At 43.7% G+C, this 21473-nt stretch overlaps 2 protein-coding genes and 1 non-coding gene across 4 annotated transcripts; 2 read left to right on the top strand and 1 right to left on the bottom strand.

The window, feature by feature from the left end:
• Nucleotides 1-2264: 2264 nt before the first annotated feature.
• On the top strand, nucleotides 2265-4834 carry lpar6a (lysophosphatidic acid receptor 6a). The gene has a single exon (XM_076100282.1). The coding sequence runs from the start codon at nucleotides 3106-3108 to the stop codon at nucleotides 4204-4206; it is 1101 nt and encodes a 366-aa protein (XP_075956397.1). The 5' UTR covers nucleotides 2265-3105; the 3' UTR covers nucleotides 4207-4834.
• Nucleotides 4835-15675: 10841 nt separating this feature from the next.
• Nucleotides 15676-20655, bottom strand: nek3 (NIMA related kinase 3). Of its 2 annotated transcripts, none has more exons than XM_076100255.1 (13): nucleotides 20356-20655; nucleotides 19936-20029; nucleotides 19749-19846; nucleotides 19572-19655; nucleotides 19193-19260; nucleotides 19013-19099; nucleotides 17949-18003; nucleotides 17488-17688; nucleotides 17070-17184; nucleotides 16730-16900; nucleotides 16499-16621; nucleotides 16267-16384; nucleotides 15676-16038 (listed from the first exon to the last, which is right to left on the bottom strand). In XM_076100255.1, exons 1-13 carry the CDS (start codon nucleotides 20470-20472, stop codon nucleotides 15972-15974), a joined length of 1398 nt encoding a protein of 465 aa, XP_075956370.1. In that variant the 5' UTR covers nucleotides 20473-20655; the 3' UTR covers nucleotides 15676-15971. The 2 variants fall into 2 exon arrangements, with proteins under 2 accessions (XP_075956370.1, XP_075956371.1); XM_076100256.1 differs by having other exon boundaries at nucleotides 16730-16897.
• Nucleotides 20656-21081: 426 nt separating this feature from the next.
• On the top strand, nucleotides 21082-21154 carry trnak-uuu (transfer RNA lysine (anticodon UUU)). The gene has a single exon. It is a non-coding gene; the product is annotated as a tRNA-Lys (tRNA).
• Nucleotides 21155-21473: the final 319 nt, after the last annotated feature.

Raw genomic sequence — 21473 nt, 5'->3', positions numbered from 1 at the left:
AACGATATTTGTGATGTTTGAAGACCATCTCTGATCATCTTTACACAACAGTTATTCTGTCACCTGCTATCTTTCTCGTGCCTTTTTTTCCTTTCTATTTTAAAAGCCTTCAGTCTTGGCCTTGGAGGTGCCAGACAGTTTCCTGGCATTGTGAGAAATGTACCAGTCAAGGGATTTCAGGCACATGTTTTTGTTTAGCGACCGCACACTCGCATGTGAAGAGCTTGTTTTTATGTGCTGGATGGAACTATTTTGCGAGCGAAAGACAATAGTACAGGTTTTTCTATTTTTCTTGAACATTTCATTCTAGCCTTGATGGTGTTTATTTTGCGGTGGAGCGACAAAGAGAGGCACAGTGGCCATAAAACACCCACCGTCTCTTTGATTCTCTGCAAGATTTCCCTTCATTTGTTTGGCTATTGTTGGTAACTCTGTGAAGTCAAAATGAACCGCTGTGGAATTAGTGTCATGTAGCTCAACTAGAGCACATATGCTTGTATCACTGGAGTCAGTTACAAGTGGGGAACCGCTGGATAAGTTCCCCCATGTCTGCATGGTTTTTTGTTAGAGATGCACTTGTTTTAGCTGCAGGACACACATTCGTTTACAGACGGGAAAACCCCCCAGTAGGTAATATACATCCCATTTGACACAGTTACAGTGACCCACCAGAAACACACTTAAACAGTTTACAGTATTCACTCACCGCGCTGCCTATCACAAAGCTGAGAGCACTTTCAAGTTGTCTGAGACTAATTATTGATAAACTTCACATTCCGCCCTGCTAAGCTACTTCACTCGCAACAAAGGCCTCAATGTTTTTACTGGCTGCCAAGTGGGGAGTTTCTACTAAAGGAGAACTTGAATGCTTTTTTCGCAACGCATGTGAAGAGAAAGCTGTGGGCATGGGCCAACACGGGCGCCTGAAAAACCACTGAGTAGAGAAAGCTTTCTGTTCCGTCTCTATGTCCCCTTGTAGAATAAAACAGTGCTTCTTTAGCAGAGCTGCTGCCTACACAGGCTGTCAAAAACAACAAGGAGACAGTTCAATTCTGGTGCTCCGCCCATCAGACCTGTGGGAGGCCTTCATCCCCTGCAATTACAGAGGTTTAGTGAACTTCTCAGGCACGTTTGACCTCCTGTCTTTATTGACAGCTTGACTTATGAGGAAAAACAAATCAATCAGCAATCCAGGAATTAAATTGTCTCGATTGTTTTGTTACATTTCTCTCATGCTTTACAGAGGAGAAGTATTCAGAGTCTTTATTTAAGTAGAAGAAGCAACACCTCAACATAGAAATACTCCCTTACAAGTCCTGCATTCAGGATGCTACGTTAAGTAATAGCAGTAAAATGTACTTAAAGCGTCAGAAGTAAATGTACTTGTTGTGCAAAACAATGACTCCTGACAGTTTTCTATTATTACAGTATCATATTATTGGACTTTTACTACTGTAAGCAGCATTTTATGATGCAGCTAGTTGAGATGGAGCTCATTTTAATTGAGATATAATTATAATAATTTAATAATATAGGTGATATAATAACGTATAGTCTTCAAAGTAATTCGTAATTAGAGACGCTAAGTAAATGTAATAAAGTAGAAGTAAAAGTAGAAGTATAAAGTAGTATTTGAGTAAATGTACTTATAGGTACATTCCACCACAGATGCTGTAAGGGGTTGTACGGGGTTTAAGAAGTCACAAAATCATGAATAAATACATTAAGAGGCCTTTTATCGTCACTCAGTACACCACAGCTTAGAGTCAGAGCTGGTCTTTTTATATGATTAAGTTATGTTTCAACTCCAATACAGCTCGAAGCACTTCTTCTGCTTTAATATCTAAAAATGTTTTGATATTTCTTGGCCCTATAAAGGCACACTTTTAAACTCTACTTGACACAGAATATTGCTTAATAATAAGCTCAATATTGGTGGTATTACATTTAATATTGCCATTTTTTAAACTGTTGCTCTCTCACTGCTCAAGTAAGAATAGTTTCAAACATTTCTATAACTATTTATTTCATTTACATTTATTGATGTATCAACATGTGTTTATAGTGACAGTATTCCAGCATGTGTTGTAAACTTTCAATGAATTCCCTCACCATGCGGGGTGGTTGATTCCTACTCCCAACTGTAGAGCAGACAAAGGAGTAGGAGGAGTTAGATGGGAGGCAGTGGGAGGGCTCACCACAGCTGCTCTCCCTTCCAAAGTACAAAACCTGCCTGTGATACCGGCACAAAGGAGAAGAAGAGCTCTGTCTGAGTGTGATGCGTGCTGAGCAAAAGCTCGGGAGGCTGTCAGAGTGAGAGAGACATACGGGGGAAGGAGAAGTAGACCTACTGAGGGACTCAGTCAGGTAGCAAGAGAAAGAAAGAGGAGGGAACCAGTGAGACACTCACATTGTGACACACTCAAATCTCCAGAGCTCTCTGAATGAGCCTGGTGGTTTGTAGTGAGGACCTTGTGAGAGAGGAGGAACGCTAACAACAACTTTGCTGCTTTGGAACTGAAAAGGACAAAACAAAAACACAGGACTGAGTTTTGACAAAGAGAAAGGATTTTGCCATGTGGACATCTCTCTGTGTGGGGCCTGAATGTGGATTTACCATCATTTCTTTTGTGGACTCAGCGGCTCGTGCTTGTTGAGGACGTCTTGAGTGAAAAGGAGACGCATTTTGTGTGGACTGATCCATGTGAGTAAGTGAAGCTCAGTCTGCAACTTGTGGGCTGCAGCCCGCTCGGGAGACAGGACAGGACAGGGGGAGGGGAGGACGCTCCTGCCTGAGTCTCTCTATCCTCTGGGAGGGGGTCTTTTCAATATGAGGTAACCCCCATGATAGCTACATCCAGATAGGGTCTCATGTTGACCATGTGCAGCAGTGCTCTCTAACATGGGGCAGTCGTGTTGGAAACAAACCTTTGTACCAATGGCCTGAATTATCAGATGACAGAGTGTCTTTTAATGTATCCTGGTTTAGGACTGTTCTGTGCTTTACTCTCCATTCATGGTGAATTCATTGTGCAGGGCAGCCCTTTCATTATATAGCCATTACATAACAGACACCCATCGTCCGGCCACTCTTTGTCTCTCAGAATGTACAACAGTACCCTCCCTCCCGACAACTTCACCCAGCGCTGGGCTGAAAATATCGCAGCAAACAACTCTACCTGTGAGAAGAACGATGGGTTCAAGTACCCGCTGTACAGCACCGTCTTCAGCATCGTGTTTGTGGTGGGACTGATCACCAATGTTGTGTCCATTTACATATTCACCTGCTCCCTGAAGCTGCGGAACGAGACCACGACCTACATGATGAACCTGGTCGTGTCTGACCTGCTGTTTGTCTTCACGCTGCCTCTGAGGATCTTCTACTTCATCAACGGGAACTGGCCTTTCGGAAACACGCTCTGCAAGGTCTCCAACTCGCTCTTCTACACTAACATGTATGGCAGCATGCTCTTTCTCACCTGCATCAGCGTGGATCGCTTCCTAGCCATTGTCTACCCTTTTCGCTCGAGGGCTCTCCGGAACAAGCGCAACGCCAAGATAGTGTGCGTCGCCGTGTGGGTGTTGGTGCTCTCCGGGAGTCTCCCCACCGGGTTCATGCTGGAGACCACCTCACGCGAAAACAACAAGACTAACGCCATTAAATGCTTCGAGAACTTCTCCTCCAAGCAGTGGAAATCTCACCTGTCCAAGGTGGTGATATTCATAGAGACAGTGGGCTTCCTCATCCCGCTCCTACTCAACGTGTGTTGCTCCATCATGGTGCTGCAGACTCTGCGCCGGCCCCAGACCATCAATCGTGGGGGGAAGCTGAACAAAACAAAGATCCTGCGCATGATAATTGTGCACCTCTTCATTTTTTGCTTCTGCTTCATCCCCTACAATGTGAACTTGGTTTTCTACGCTTTGGTCCGCACTAACACTTTAAAAGGCTGCTTTGTGGAGTCAGTGGTGCGGACGATCTACCCGATAGCCCTCTGCATTGCTGTGTCCAACTGCTGCTTTGATCCCATTGTGTACTATTTCACCTCGGAGACTATCCAGAACTCCATCAAGAGGAAGTCTCAGGTGAACCGTTTGTATGACGTCAAGTTCTCTGAGGCGCTGCAGTCAGAAACAAGCTCCAACCTGCAGTGTAGCCTGCGGAACCTCAAAGCTAAAGTCTTCCACAATGAGTCGTCAGTGTGATGGCGGGGTTCCAACACACAACATGAACAATCCATCGTTCCTTAGAAAAATGAACCTCCTTCAGACAATGGGAAGGTTGTTTGTTTTTGGAGTGCTTTATGTCTTGGAGTTTTTAACACCTGCCAAAAGAGGTATTATCTTCATCTCAGGGCAAATGTTTGGACTTGTCATTGACGGCCTCTGCAGTATTATTGCTACATGCATCTGTGGATTGCTTATGACTACTCATTCATTTCCCTTTCCTGTGGAGTATTTTGTAATTGTGTTAAGCACAATTACTCTGCATGTGATCTTGAGGGGAATGTGATCCAGGAGGACAGATATGATATTGATATTGAATGCTACTCGTGCCTGTATATTTGTACATTTCTGTGGTAAGTTGTGGTGCTAACTTTAGATTAGCATCCATTAAATTAACATAAAGTTATATCAAGATATTGATTGTACAGGGCTTCTTTTTTTAAATTGTGAATTACAAATAATTCAAAAGAAGTGCCTTTTTTGTTCTTGCACCATTTCATTATCGCCTATGTCTTTATTGACCATTAAATGCACTGACACAGAATTTCACATACTGCACTCATGCCACAGTAATGAATAAAAGTCATGTACTGTTTAAAACAAACAATTGCACCTGAAACCTTTTTTTGTCATTTGAATGAAGAAGATGCTATCTTTTGATGCTGGAATAGGAATGATTTTAAATGTTGAACTTGGACCTAATAGACCAAAATTACATGTTGGTACAATATGTTTGTTTACAACATTAAACCTTATGGCCGTTTGCACAAGTCAGGTGAAGATTGTAGCAGTGGTGTAAGGTAGTTAGGGGCCTCAGTGCACACTAATATGCCGGGCTCTAGTGCACACTAGCTACCAGTTATGAAGCATTGCTACAGGGGCTATGATGTTTGTGCCAAATGCAAATGAGGTGGCAAATAAGTGGAAGTAGAAATTTGGATGGAGTAAGTGAGTCTGACTCCCACTGGGGGGGGGGCAGCTTCCTGTGTGGCAATCAGCGGTGAAGGAGAGGAACTAATAAAAGCAGACTATTCACATTTTCGGCCAAACATTAAATAAATGTGAGAGTGTGGTGTAAGAACCACCAGGTCTAAAACAGCATTGACTTGTGTGCCATTCTGATGTCTGCTTAAACATAGTGAGCGGATCGGTTTGGTACGAGATAGGAGTGAAAGCAGTGCAGCGTCTTTTATGTTTAACTTAACCTCGATAGGAATTCCATTTTATCTTCCTGAGACATTTTGTTTTCCTCCTCCACAAGGACATGCTGTTTTTACTGTCGTCCCTGAAGAGGCTGGTCTTTTGATCAACAGGGAATTCAAATTCAAACAGTCATGCGGCATAATTTGAAAGAAATAGTTGCTGACAGCCTTATGAAAAAAGACATCACATTTAAATTGAAATAGATTTCTATTTGCAGTTTGATCGGAAAAAAAAACATACGTGTGAGATATTTGTCCTGTTTGTGGTGATATGGCATCAGTGAGGAGTCAACACAGTGTGAGAGTGAAGAGCAAGAAAGCAACATGGTACTTTAGCTTTATTGACATAGCCTGAAGGTCATGCAGCGGCACTTTATTCACACCCCACCTATAACTCTGGTTCTGGAGCCATGTGAGCGACTCAAGGACGGGGGTCAAAGACCCCGGCCGCTATGAAAACAAACAAGCACACTTTGACTCAGAGGCGGTTCGCGTCATCTGCACTGGAGGCCAGCTTTGTGCGAGTATAGCCGCGACTTGCCCACATGCTTACACTGAGCATCTTGAACTCGAGCTTGTTCATTTCAAGAGGATGTTTTGGTTTCACCACTCTGCGTGGATGAGTCAGGCCGTGGGTAGTAAGCACACACGACCGTTATCTGAACACAAGGTGTTCATGGCTGTTGTCGTCTGGGCCAAAGGTCAGGGCAGAGATAGAGGAGCAACCAGAGGAAATCGCAGTACAGCTGTAGTTGAGATATGTAAATACAATGGTTTTCTAAACTAAATGGAGGAAGTAAATACAGTTATTACTGACTATAGCCACATTTACTCAGAAAAGAAACCAGCCCCTTCCTCATAAACGCTGACTGATGTAACTGCTAGACGTTTCCTAATTGTTCCCGCTTCACAGTGTTGCTTAAAACGCTATGGACATGAAGTTGTGTATACCCTGAAGTCTTGTGGTTGTGTAAGCTCTCTGTATCAGGGATCGGACCCCCCCCCCCCCCCTCACGTGAGCCCAGCAGGCTGCCCTGCATACACAACAGTTATCTAATCAGCCTGACCTCTCCTTCACAGCGGGCTGCAGGGAGAGAAAACACAGACGCCACACTGCGTGTCATCACGTACACTGTGTTCCGCGTTGCTCTGGTCATTTCTAAGACGGGAGCGCGCATCAAAGCCTTCTCGTGCAGATCCGGGGATCTGGGAAATGTTATTGTGCGAGTGATGCGAAGAAACTATAAAACACTCGGAAAGATGTATTCTTCTAACATTACGACATTCAAAGGTTGACATCCAATGCTTTTATGTACTTAATAATAGGATTTTTGCATTGTTCAACCTTTAAGAATCTCTCATAAAGTAATTTGTTTTAAGTAACTGAAACAAAAACAACGTTTGTCTTCTGCAGGGTCATCACAGTCAGTGTCTCCCTCCAGGTCTTTCTCTTCCCCCTGTTGGTGAACCCAGCATGTTCTCTCCAATGAACCTCTTAATGGCTTCTTTGAAGTTCTGTCAGTCGCAACTGACCGAAGATCCTCTGGTGTGCTGAGCACTCGTGTCAGGAGTCATCTCCGCTGGGGCATTAACGAGGACCTCTCTCGGTCTGACGTGGGATCGTGGGTGAGGTCTTCACTCCACAGCTCCGGATCACATGACAAGGGCAGCGCCTGTCCCACTGAATGGCGCTCCTCAAAGGGTTAATCCACCATGTTCCCAGTGCATGGCTCACAGGATGAATTTAAGAGGAAATAGCTGTTATTAGCCTGATACGGCCAAGTGCCCATTTAGAGATATGCAACATTTTCCCACAATTAGGCCTACATTAGAATCACATTCCACATCTCTGGTATTTACAGTCCCAACTTGGTTTTCGGGTAAACGGGTATTATTATTGCTCGGTAAAACGTTTGTCACCCTCGGGGGAGTGAGGGGGGCAGATTGCTTACTGGGAAAGAAGAAGGCAATAAAAACACACAATGAGGGAGACAGAACATCGCATACCCATCAGGATGTGGTTTAACAAAAAAAAAAAGGAAAAAGGGTTGTTGTGCTTGTGCTAGCACAACAACCTCACTCATTCTGAAATCTGAGGCAGCACTGAACTAATAACTAGCGGTGGAATGGGCTCAGTGTCCGCAAGGAGGGAGGTAGGCTAAATAACCAGCCAGTCCCATGTAATCCTCCTTAACTCCCTGTCGCCTCGGACCATAAACAGGCTTTATCAGTCCCTGGAGGAGTTATTTGACCAGATCAGCTGTTGGTCACATAACATCTTAGGAATGAAACAGAAAGCGCAGAGAGAATGTTGATGAAACACTCCCTTCATCTGGGTGCCGTGGTGTTTACAAAAAAAAAAGGTGCAGCGAACAGGAAAGCCAATGCTTGTCTCTATATGCATTTCAGCAACGCAGACAGGAAATTCAATTTGGACATTTCAACTGCTTTTACACAAAGGGTGTGTGCACAAAGCCCGTTATTGTTCTTCCATCCATCGACCGGATGAGTCTTTACCTTCAGGCAAGAATTAGGAGCCTGTCTGTGCCATGCGTGACACATATAGAAACAAAGATCAGACAGAAGATGAGATAACAAATACCAGGCCGATTTTGTCATTAGCAAACGAGATAATACCATGTGACTCTCCCTACGTGTCCCAGCTTGATCTGTGACTTAATGGGAATATGTGTTGTTAACAAGTTCTGAAGAAATCCTTCCCATGAGTCCAGCTGGGAAAACTCCCACTGACACATGCTGTAGCACTCATTTCTCATTTTCCTGGAAACACAAGGTTGTCTCTACCCCTGAAATCTACAGATCCAACAGCACACACAATATTCTGCCTTTTGTTTCAGTCTGAGTGTTTCAGCCTGACTGGATCCAGTATTACAGTCTGTTGGAGAAAAAAAACAAAAAACGTCATGATTAGGTAGGTGTGTTCTGCTTGATGGGACAGGTTGGGCTCTCCTTAACTGGGAGTCCTTCCTCTGGGAACTCCTGTGGATTTGAACAATGTCTGGCCATCCAATGTGGACACATTAATCCTCCCCAGCAGCCACAGCTTCTAACCAGAGAGGACAGCCCACTGGTTCCACTGACAGCCTCATGAGAGAACGTAAAGGGTCACCGGGTCAAACCCAACAGCAGCCACATGTCCCATACATGCCCCCGTGTCACAGTACACAACATGAAAACTCGCTCGAATGTTGTAAAACTTGCTTTGAGACAATGTAAAATGTGATACACTGCTACATGTAACATCACATTAATGCATTCATGAAAACTTAAATTGCATTTAAAACGATATTGTCAAACAGTCTGAGAAATGCTGAATCCTTATCTGCATGTTCACCGTACTATTGACATTGTAAAAGAAATACCTCAGATTTAAGCTCAACTGTACAGTCACCACATTAAGAGCCGATCAGCACAAATTGTAATGAAGCCTGAAAATGTAATGAACGTAATAAAGCCTGGAGTCCACCTATTAAGTTTTACACATGGGCTCCACTGAGCACATGGCAGGATTAGTGAAACCTGCGCCCCGCTAATGCTACAGTACAGGCTCAAAAACAAATGCCCGTAGCACAACCACACATAAAAGCTGACGCTTACAGGCCTTGATTTATCTCTCATGAAAGAAGATTGCTGGGTTGTGGCGTGACACGGGTGGACGGAAATGCGCTGCACTGACACAGGTTGCATGACGGTAGAAAGTAAGCACGCACAGGAAACACACCAGCATTAGTACAGGTACACGAATGCAAATGCAAATGTCTCAGCCTGAGCACAGCTGCAGCAATAGTCGAGATAATAATCAACTTTTATTTCAGACTCATGAGTCCATATAGTATCAAAAAAAAACAACACAAATACAACAATATCTAAAATACAATACAATACGAGGACACCAAGACACAAGTGTAACCATTGCAGTTAAAAAAGTCACTCGTTAAAAACATACAGACATTTGTTCCAATGTTTCCAGAAACAAGAAGAATATCTTGTGTCACTTTGCGTTGGATCAGTTAAGGCTTTTATAATTACAGTCATTTAACCGACATTTAAATTTGTAAATAAAATTCCTCAACACAGCATGGAAGGTGGGAACATTACGACTCACAGACATATGACTAGCACTTGTCCATCTTGGAAGCTTGAGCAAGATTCTAAACGCATCATTAAATGCCACCTGAATCTTTTTCATTTTGGCTTTACTACAGCTGCACCACAGGTGGGCTGTATACAGTGGAGTACAGTAGGCTCTGAAGAGAGCTGTTTTAACATCATCCGTACACATATGAAATTTACGTGCCAGCATATTAGCTTGAGCATACAATTTGCAACACTGCCGCTGCACATCGTCATCATCACTTAGGTCATTCCTGATGATGTGACCCAAATATTTCATTTTGTGCACCACATTTAGCTCTTGACCTCCCATAAAAAATGAGGGAAAATGTAGCTTCTGATCCTCCTTGGTTTTAGCAATCACGATAACACTCTTTAGAGTTGAATTTGATATCATACTGCACAGCAGACTCTGAGCAATTGCTGTAAACCAGCGCTATAAGGAGACAGGACCACTAAGTTATCAGCGTACATCAGATGGTTAACAAGACTTTCCCCCACCATACATCCTGTCTTACACTCTTTTAGTTTTTTCGAAAGATCCATATATAGATTAAAAAGAGCAGGTGACAGTGTTCCACCTTGTCGGATGCCGTTGGTCACTAGGAAGGGTGCAGATACACTCTTACCCCATCTAGCTCGCATGGTTTGATGTGAATACCAAAAGTGCAAAATCCTAGTCAAGTATGGAGGGACCCCTCGCTCTTGTAGTTTCATCAACAATTTACCATGATTAATTCGATCAAAAGCTTTAGATGCATCCAGGAAACACATAAATATTGTAGTGTTATGTCTCCTGTACTTACTAACAACTTCCTTCAGTGCGTATATGCATAAGTCTGTGCTATGTTTACTTTTAAAACCAAATTGATTGTCAGTGGTTATTATGTATTCTTGAAGCCTATCTAAGAGAATTCGTTCTAATACTTTAGAGAGTACACTAGCCAGAGCAATTGGTCGGTCATTTTCAAAGCTGGATATTTTACCGGTTTTATCTTTGATTACTGGCACGAACAAAACAGTCAGCATAGAGTCAGGAAGTACGCCATGCATTAACAATCCAGACAAAACACATTGCAAGTAAAACTGAAATTCTGCCAATTGCTCAATGGCATACAGCACTTCATCAGGTCTAACACACACACCAGCATCATTAGGAACATCACCAATATTAAAATGATCACTCTTCACACTGTTGAAAATATCCCTATAATGTTTACTCCACAGATCTGCAATACTGTCCGAACCAGTAGCCCCATCAATGTTGGATGGCGAGAGCATCTTAGTGTTATTGGCAACCTTAACTTCTTTCCAGAAATCAGAGACATTATTCTGCTGAAGCTTTTTGGCCATGGAGTTTGCCCTAATGGCCTGTTCATTTATTTTATTAAAGCGCACAGCATATTTAAATCTAGCATTTGTGTGTTTCTTGTGTTCACACTCTGGACCATGTCTTGCTTTTCCTGATAAAACCCAGTTTTTAAAAGCTTCTTTCGCCTCTATATGGAGTTCAGACACATATTCATTCCATCCTGGCCTAAGATTATGTTGTTTAGCCCTTTTTTTGCAGAATGATTCACTAGACCAAGATAATTGCACAGAGGTAGCATCAAGCTAGAGAGGCATGTGTCATTTAATCATCACATATTGATTGTACTATCTACCTTTGTTTTCCATTTACACCACATTAAGGTAACATTTAGCAAAACACACAGGTATGCTTTATTGCTATAAACTGTTTTGCTAGCCGTCCTCTGGAGCGTGAGATTATTTTTAACGCTCTGAGTTGATGGATGGATTACACAACGTCTAAGCTTCAAGAGTCTATGAAATGATTTCCATGCCACACGGAAATTAGTTGACGCTGATGGCTTTCCCCGACAAAACACATAAAGTCTGAAACATTGTTTCCCTTCACAGTACACTCCCTGTACTCTCATCGCCGTGTGAAACTTTTCCAGTGATGTAAACAGTGTCAGTATTTGGAAAGTCCAAGTGGCACAGTTAATCTTTAACTCGTCACTTTTTCCTGTTTGAACTTGTTCAGTGGGGTTGCACTGTTTTAGATCAGTGAGATAAATGCTGACTGTGCTTTTACACAGAATCGATACTGAAATATTTGATTCATGCTGGGGCCTGAACCACTGCAGCATTCTTTGTCATGCGTTGCATACAACGCAGTTTGGAGTTTGAATGAATCTGTGTCGACCTCGTTGACAGACCAACATGCTGGCTTATTTTGACAAATACTTTGCTGCTATTCTTTTTCGAACAGAGGAGCAAAGCAATACTGTCGGCCTCCTCACTGTGAAAGTGAAATCGGGGGAGTTTTTCTGCATCAAATGCGTGCAGCCAAATCTGACTAATTTCAAAACCAAAATGAAGAGTGTTGGTTCTCACAGGATATAAACAGAAATAAAGAGGCGGAGGTGAGAAGTTTCACTGAAAATGCTGCAAGATGTGGGAGGACAGTGTGTGACATGAGATTCATCTTTAGATCAGTGTGTAGATCGGTGAAGTGACAAGGGAGCAAGCGCTCAAATTCAATTTCTACTGTGGCATGAAAAAAAAGAGAAAAGATTAGGCCGTGCTTCGTAGGCTGGAATCTTTCAGCATGAGACGATAAGTGATGAAGATCTGCTGCTGCCAACGTCACACAGTAACAGTCTGTGGGAGCTACAAAAGGGGGAAGAAGAAAGTTGTGATACATTTGAATGGAATGATGTACTTCTTACTTCATAAAAAAATGAAGTGTGAAGTCTTTTAAAGACTGCTATCGATCTATTGGCTCGAAGGAAGGATGGCAAAGGGAGAGGCCAGCAGAGCCTGTGACCCTGCCTGAAGTCGGACCAGCCCATCAGGAGTCACCAAGGCGTGTGTGAGCCACGAACAATAGCAGCCTCTCAAACTGCTTTCAAACTGCTAATGGCCCGATAACCTGCGCAGAGCAGAACTGTCCCACCTCACATAACATGGGCTCCAAATTTAACTGTTCCTGACCTTTTTACTCTGAGCGGCTGATGAATTGTGGAGCTCCACGACAAACCCCTGCTCGTCTATTGTCTGATACAGAAGCATGCAAACGCTGGCAGGAGACAATGGCGGGTCATTGCAGAGGGCTTGAAATAATCATAACAATGACAGCTCCCATATTTATAGTTGCAAAGAGACCTCCAACTGCAGCGCCTAAGTGCTTTGTTATTAACAGGAAGAGCTGCTCCCCGCGAAGAATAAACAGCACTTCTCTTTACTGGGTGAGTCACGGTAGCAGGTTTCATTGTTTCCCCTCACTGTGCGGTTGATACCACTGAGGCTGTAAGCGTCTAATAAAAACTCAAATACTAATGTAGCTGAACATCTAAATACAAATATATTAAAAAATGTGAACACTTTTTGCTGTAAATAAGAAAGGAATCTGGTAGAAAATGCCTTTCTAAGCATCGGTAGCCAGACAGAGATCACTGGGTCATCTTGCATCTGCAGCACTCTTCCTGTGTGAAACTTTGTGTGCTGTGTGTGTGTGTGCGGGGGGTGGGGGTGGGGGGGGGTTCAGAAAGCAGGACACAAAAACAGAACTGTGACAGAAGGGGAACAGAGATTATTGCAGACAACAAGCGTCAATATTTCATCGTAGGCGATGACAGAAGGAGATGTGCAGACAAGCAAAATAAAAAGGTCTTCTGGGCATCATTTGATAAGAGGGGAAGCTGCTTGATTGTACGCTAACGGGTCACCAGGATGTAGCGGGAAGAAAATCAATGAAGCATTTCAGATTAGATGTCTGAGCAGGGGCCAGAGATTCAATCTGAGTACAAACTGTAGTGCAGGATGTTTTAAAATGAGTAACACTTCAAGGTAAGCTGAACAGAGAAAGATAGAGAGAGAGGAAGCGCTATCGGGGCCCTCAGTTCCACTGATTTTTTTCACTCGTGAGCTGCTCAGCTGACGCTCGATGTTCTCAAACCAAGGACATTGTGGGTTTCGCATGTACTTCTCCCAAAAACCAAAAACACCGCAGCGAGTTCGCAGGGTTTTCTTACCGCAGAAAGTGAAACGATGGTATTGTTCACTTGTCAGTGCAGTGAGTTGTATCATCAAACTCATTGGACTTTGACCTCACAGCCCTGCTGTTAACGGTCGGTGTAGGAGTGCTGCACAGAGGAGCAATTCATTCAAGGAGAAATTCCTTTTTTGACCCATTTATAGCCATTGAGATACAACAGACACGACTTCACATCCTTCCTGCGAGAGGAAGCTCATGTTCAACAGCTTGTTTGGCTCCAAGTGCAACCTCAGAAAATTGTTCAGTCACGACCTTCTTTTTCTTCTTCCATGCAGCACCCCATACCCAATAATTGAAGAGTGTGGACTTAATAACATGAACACCTGCACAATTCCATGCAAAGCAATCGTCCTGCAATACATTCTGTCTTTGTTTATAATGGTTAATGTTGTTTTTCTTATATTAATTATCATTATATAACAGCAATATAGTGTGAGATGCTATTATTTATTATGCCCGCAGCAGATGCCGTGACTGAGCTTCATGAAAATATGAATAGAATCTGAATAATTTGAATAACAAAGATGGGAGGAAAAAAAGTGAAGAATCAATAAGGAAATTGAAATATAGCACATAGAAAGAAAAAATGTATACTGTACAAACTACTACTTGTTTTGTAATTCAACACAATATGCCAAATTGATCAACGCATTAGTGTCTAATAAAGCTATAATAATAATTTTGCTCAGTAAAATACAATTTAAAGATTGAAAAGATTCCTGTTTTGATCAGAAAACATCTGATCAAATTAAATAAATAAACATAAGAGCATTTGAAGACACTTATAATATCCGACACTTTTTAACACTTAAGGCTAGTCCAGATTTCAGTCTCAAAAAGTACTGAGCTTCAATAAACCGCCAAAAAAAAACTTGATTGCAGACGTTAATAACACAATCCTTATTCTACCATTCGAGCTCAGACTCCTCAGCTTACATTAGATGGCTGAACTACGAAGACGCCGTCTGGTTTGTGGTGGACACTGATGGGAGACCCTCCTATCTGCAGGACATACAGTATGGTGGTGTTGTACACCACTTTATCTGTATCCTTACTAAACATGGACATCTTTGGAGGTACAAGGGGAAATAAAGTAAGAATTAAAAAAACAAAAGAGCAGGGGGCTGGGGTGTGAGGCCTGGAGGGGGATTCAGTGTGTCTTCAAGATAAGGGGCGAGCTGCGGCCCCGAGCTTCCTCAATAAAACACATCGTGGGCAGATTGTGTATCGCGGAGTCCTCCAGTCAGCCAATGGGAGGCCTCAGCCTCAACTTTGGCAGCGGGATAATCCATCCCTGGTGTGACTGTTGATGGTGAATCAGCACCATTATGGTTTTGTTGACTCAAGGGTCTGTAGTATCCTGTTGAGCCCAAACTGCCATGGGCGAGGCTCGTTTTGAGTTTTTACCAACATGCGGTTAAGCTCTTGTCCGCTCCTACTCCGTATTGTTGAGCTTCTAATTTGGCAAAACAAAGACAGGAACAGGCTCGACTTGTTCCCTTTCATTAAATGTCTGTATGCTTCCAATAACTAAGAACTAAAGTCCCTTTAATTCAGATGCAGGCAGCATGAGCACTCCCACATTTATCTGACTGTATCTGATTCTTACTATTAAAAAGGATTTCAACAAAGGTTTAGTTATATTAATGTTTCTCGCTCCCACCCACTCCAAACGGTTCACATCAGTGATTTCAACTCCACCTAGTGGTAGATAAATAGACCAGCAGTCACCTCTCAGCATCTGCACCATTGTGTGGGGTTGTTATTGTCTCGCCAAGGAGTAAAAGACAAAGAATACCAGTCACTGGTCATGTTTCGTGTACTTATCATATTGCATGGGATATGGACATCAGAGGGTGTGGGCGGGCTCGTGACCCCGTGGAGACCAGCTGCTCTGAGTAATATTTCCTGCTTCTCAAACAAAGGCAAACATTAGCTTCCAGACGGCCTCAATCTACTGGGAATGTTATCATTGGTAACTCGACCGGTACGCGCTAGATGTGCAAAATCAAATGGGAGGCAGACACACACACACACATCTCAAACATCTTTATGTAAAAAATTTTTTTACGACAAGTTCAACAATATCCAACTCAAACTGTAGTGCTTTCAGGTTCACACAGATCACTGCAGAGCTTGAAACGTTCAATGTGCAGAAACTACGGTCTTACCGTTACTGTCTGAGCTTCACTGGCTTTTTGTAAACTTGGATATAAAGATGCTATAAAAGTTGGTCCTCATTTATCGGATCAAGACCTGGTCTTGCGTACATGATGTGAAATGATTTAGCGCCTTTAGTGAATGTAAACACCTTGCGATTGTGTCGGCTCAGCACAAATGAGGCTTTAGTGTTCTGAAAACATCTTCTCAGCTTCATCCATCCAGTCACACGGAGATTCTTCCTCAAAGTCTCTGTGAAGCGAGATGAACAAACAATTTGACTTTGTTTTCATATTAGAAGTCATACAAAAAAACTGTACATTCAACAGTCATCAGAGACTCATACAAACCTCCCTTTGTACATTCATATTCAATGTGAATGTCATTGTGAGTAATGTATATTAGAATAGAATAAAAGCAGAAGCCTACAGCTACTGTACCAGACAGAGGAGATAAGGGTAAGTAAGAAGAGTTACTTACGTGTCCTCGTCATCAGAGCGCGACTGCAGACGCTCCTCGTCTACGGCCACTTCAGGCTCACCACCGTCAGTGTCGTCCCCCTGTGGCTGGGAGAGGGGTCCCACCAGAGGGTCCTCAACTGAAAAAGAGAACCCCCCCAGAGGACTGTTTATATCACCCACGACGGTGGCATACGACGTATTCCTATCAGGAGGGAAATGACTTATTAACACGTATTCAGATTTCAACAGACCTCCCGTGTTTATTAAAAAGGTGCTGAAGGCTCTGCTCAGCCGGGCCTTCTCCAACAGACTCAGAAGCCTCTCAGGAGGATCCCTGTCCCATCGTCTCCTCTGCCTGCTGTCCTCTGGCTCCTCTGACAACACCCGGGACAAACAGGGACACACAGCTGATATACACTCTGACACTGCACGTCATTCTACCGAGCTTCCAGGAAGTGAAAACGCTGCTACTGCTATCATACCTCCATGAGTGGAAGCTGCGAAGGCCCGGTCGGTCGATGCCATGCTGTCAGATGATGAGACGAGGCTGGCATTGGCCAACATCTGCCGCACAGTGTCTGACGGCCCAGCGGCCCAGCGCTTTCTAGGTCCTGGCTCTCTGCTTTCACACTGGGCTTCGGGGGAACCCACTCCTGAGGAAAGAGGTTACTTAGGATACTTAATATATATTTATTGTTTTCAGTAGGGTCCTGACAACCACATATTCCTAGCGGTCTTCACAAAAATGTCTGGGATGTGGCTCTCCCGGCATCGCAGCAGTAAATCATATTTTCTTGACAACGCTGTTAATTTGGACTCTACCTTCACATGTCGACGTTTTTATTAAACTCCTCTCTCCCAGAAGATCAGCCACCTTCTTTCCCTCCTCTCTGTTCCATCGACCCGTGCGCCTCCCCTGCTCCTGCGTCTCCAGCGCCTGTAATAAGGTTCAAAGCGCTGCAGTAAATCACAACACATAACATGAGCGCCACGGCCATCTGAACTAACAGCGCCTTGCCAAAGGGCAGATTCCGCACGGGGGTCACCTCAGCTGGGGAAATTGTGTAAGAGTTTAAATTTTCACTTTGACACCGTGTTGTGACAGCGTTGCCGTACTGACGGATGAGCGGCCGTTAAATCACGTCTGGTTTCAACTGTTTTGAGTGGCTGTCACCAGGCGTGAAGCTCAAACCGCAGGGAACGGCACTTCTAAGTGCACAGGTGCCGACTGCGTCTGTACCTGGGAGGGCAGGTGCGTACGCAGGAGTCTGGAGGCGCGGTGAGAGGTCAGGATGCTGTGCAGGGACGGCCTGTCTTTTGGGTTCGTCTTAAACATCTGCTTGAGCAAGTACTGCAGCTCGTAGGGCAGGCGATTGGGGAGTGGAGGGTACGCGCCCCGGCACACCTTAAGGATCAGGCTCCTCCAGCTGGATGCCTGGAACTAGACACAAGAGCGGAGGCGTGAGGAATCTCCGGGACAACAAACCATGTTTAAAAAACAAAATACACAGCAGATGATGGAAATCAGCTGAAGACACCGGGCCTCCCATCATTCCACAACAAAGCTTTTACAGTATGTCGCTGTGACGCGAGATGACAGCAGGAATGTTGCACACAATGAGTCATTGACAATATTTGGAGAGAGGCCCGCAGTCAAAGTCGTGGAACACGGCGAGAGAGGAGGGAGGGAGGGGGAAGTACCGGGTGTTGCAGGGTGCAGAGCTCGTAGAGAACGCAGCCCAGAGCCCACACGTCGCTGCAGGACACACAAACACAGAGGTGGTTATTCATTCACTCCAGACATTAGTCATGTACTGGCACGGTCACGAAGGTAAGACAAGACGGGTTAGCCCACGCACGAGTTACATAATCACCGCCGAGCTGAGAACACAGACTTTGGAAACATCATGAGGAGTTTTATTCTTCGTTAAAAAGTCTGTACATTCAATTGTCCTTTAAAATTTGAATGACTGGATTTTGGGAAATTGTTAGTGCTAGTAGCTACGCAGTAATTGTGTAAAGAAAACAGAGTGTGTACAGTATATTTCTGTATTGTGCCGTTTCACACCTCGGGTCAACAGACACCAGGAGATGGAGCCAGAGCGAAGCACAACGGCCCCGTGGGAACAGATGCCAGCTGGGGAGCCCAAAAGGTAATCGGTACCGTCCCCGCCACGCGCTTCAATCATAAGGAGAACGAGCAGTAGCTCATCTCCATTCAGCCCTAAACGGCTCCTCTGCAGCCTCAGTCAGGAGGAAGGAAGGCACGGCCGTACACAGGAGGTGGATACTTCCTGTTGAATGTCACTCCGAGGAAGACGGAGGAGCCTTTCGCTCCATTTCCCTTCTGTTTCTTGTCAGGCTAAATTTCCCTTCTGGGAATTAATATTGCAAATTTTCTGCACATATGGTCAATAACGTAAATAACATGTGCACATTCTGCAGACACCTTATAAGCATCAATATAAATAGACTAGTGTGCATAGTCTTCCTCAATACAGCAACATTAGCCTGGACACTGTGTTCATGTACACGGCCCTCCGTACCACATTTTACCAATCATATTTATCCCTCAGCTTTTCCTTTGTTGTTCTATAATTGGGGGTTTCTTTTTTTCTTTCTTTACCCAATTAATACTTCCTGTTAAAATGACCCAATTTCCTCAAATGGGCATGGATCCAAAGTTATTAAGGTTTAATCTTATTTCTATTTGAACGTGTTCCGTAGAACATGGAGGAACCCGTCAAACGAACACGGTGCGATACCTCTTATTGTTGTATGGCTTGTTGTCCCAGATTTCCGGAGCCACATAGTACGGTGTCCCAACATATGTGTGAGCGTACGCCTTTGAGCTGCAACACAATCACAAAAAAAATTGGTCAGAGCACAAATGTAGCGGCAGCAAAGAGGCAAACTATAAATCGCTGCCTCTTCTCTTCCTGTACCTGTTCAGAATACACGCTGAGCCAAAGTCCCCGAGCTTGATTGTCCCATTATCTGTCAGGAAGATGTTCTGAGGACGGAAATGAAAAAGAAGTCATGACTTTGACACGAGGCCAAAACAAGAGCAGCCAAAATGATGACATTATGCATAAGTGGGAGGCGATGCTGTGATCTTATCTCAATCAGCAATTTCACCGTTGTTCATTTCACTCCACGGCCTCTCGCACTAATGAGATTTCATCAACATGCATCCAAGCAATAAACTGAATTATCGACTTCCTGTTCCGACTCACAGAAAATCTGATCTTCCTCATGGGTTCGTAATGTCTGTTCGATGTGTGGTAACCATTTTAGACGTATAGTAGCTATAAACTACTGCACCTTGGACTTCAGATCTCTGTGCAAAACCCGTCTATCGTGGATATGCAGCGCGGCGGCACACATTTGAGCAAACCACCTCAAGATCTGGAAAGAAAAGATAAAACAAAACACGGAACACATTAAACATCATGTGAAACATTAAAACAGTGAGAATATTTGCAGGAGGTCGAGGCTTACATCGTCAACACAGAACTGCGTAGTTTTCTGCTGCCGGATCCTCTGGAGCAGGTCTCCTCCGCTGCAGTACTCCATAACAATACACAGGAGGTCGTCAGCTGAACAAACACAACCACACCGTCTATCCTGCAGTCCGAACCGTAATAACTGTACCGTCTTGTTAGAAGAGAGTTAGCGCCGTGAATACCTTCGAATGCCTCCCTGAAGGCCACAATGTTAGGATGTTTCATTCTGGACAGCAGGATGGCTTCCCTCCTCGAATTCTCCAATTTAGAGGGATTCTATAAAAATGCAAAATACAAGCATGGATGCATTCTCTATTATGCCAAAACAATCAGCCTCCACGTCTCTGCGCTAGGCCACAATCCGGTAGGTTATCAGCGCAGAGACATTTCCATATCCTACCCCAGGGACATAACAGTCTGGAATAAAGTAGTCTGCAGCAGGGTGGTGCAAATCCAACATCTCCTCCCTTAATACCCTATTTTATTACTACAATGATTGTTACCAGAAAGGCTTGCTGCGTTGGGGGGATTCTGTTCAAGTTGAGTTACTTCACAGGTGGGGGGAAAGCTACAGTAGCAGCTATATCTCTGTTTGCACAAACCTTTGGCAGCTGGACTTCCTTGACCACATACTTCTCCTGACTGCTTTTACACCGGACTAACAAAGCCCGGCCGAAGGACCCCTCACCGATGACTCTCTGGAGCGAGTATCTCTCCATAGAGCTCCTTCATAAATCACAGGGAGAGCCCAACAAAGGATAATAACAACAACTCATCGAGTTACAACAGAATGAGCCGGCGGAGGCGAGAAGATTGTCTTGTTTTGGTCTTCAGTGCTCACATTGAGACATTTAAAACGTTTAATAAAAGAAAAATTCGCCGCCCAAAAGAATCTACCAGACTCGTGCTGTTTGTTTAGCCGCTACTTCCTTATTATTATATGACGTAGGCGATATAGACCTGTAGTGCGCGGCGTCGCCGCTCGATGGCGGTAGAGTACAGTCTCTAAATCCTTCATATTATAATAACATATTTATAATAATAATATTGTTATAGTAATTTGTCATAGTAGTCCAATAGTTTCATATTGTGCTCTGTTTTTGAACTGCTTATGTAATGTATTTCTTACCATTTCCTCTTGTAATATTTGTTTTCCAAACCATCACTTGATGTTCTGCCGCTGAATTGGGACACAGCTATTGTGTCTACTCTACACAGTATGCGCTGCTCTAAGTGCTGCTATACTTTATTACAATAATTGCCTAAAACCAACGTGTTCAACAATGTCATTAAGATTTTTATAAGTCATACGTCAGCACGCAGACAGAGCCCGGATAGCTCAGTCGGTAGAGCATCAGACTTTTAATCTGAGGGTCCAGGGTTCAAGTCCCTGTTCGGGCGGACATTCTTTTCACTTTTCTTTAGGCCAAGATGTACCTTCCTGTTTTAAACTAACTATCACTTGACGGAGTAAGAGAATGCGATCTGTGACTGGAACTGGTACAAAACCCTGTTTCCTGATCTGACATGTCCGTTCACATTCGTATCAAATTCACAGTATGAGACTAAGCTGTGCAGACTGTATCAAAGTGCAACGATAATATAAATCTGGTTTAAAAATGAAAGCAGACTTCACTGTAGCGGATTACACAATATCAGCATCTTTCAAGATCATTTTCACATCACACAGCAATGAATGGAGACCACCAAAACATGCAAT

This window comes from Anarhichas minor, unplaced genomic scaffold, assembly GCF_050575085.1.
Source record: "Anarhichas minor isolate MPS153535 unplaced genomic scaffold, ASM5057508v1 ptg000026l, whole genome shotgun sequence".
Classification (NCBI taxonomy): Eukaryota; Metazoa; Chordata; class Actinopteri; order Perciformes; family Anarhichadidae; genus Anarhichas; species Anarhichas minor.
This window is presented reverse-complemented; position numbering and strand designations above follow the sequence as displayed.

Bases quoted from the DNA above. Each gene is read 5' to 3' on its own strand.
- lpar6a (XM_076100282.1), top strand. From the start codon at position 3,106: ATGTACAACAGTACCCTCCCTCCCGACAACTTCACCCAGCGCTGGGCT.
- nek3 (XM_076100255.1), bottom strand. From the start codon at position 20,472: ATGGAGAGATACTCGCTCCAGAGAGTCATCGGTGAGGGGTCCTTCGGC. The intron at 20,030-20,355 runs GTTTGTGCAAAC...GCATTTTTATAG, and splicing joins AGGAAGTCCAGCTGCCAAAG to AATCCCTCTAAATTGGAGAA. The intron at 19,847-19,935 runs GTATTCACGGCG...GTGTTTGTTCAG, and splicing joins CTTCAGGGAGGCATTCGAAG to CTGACGACCTCCTGTGTATT.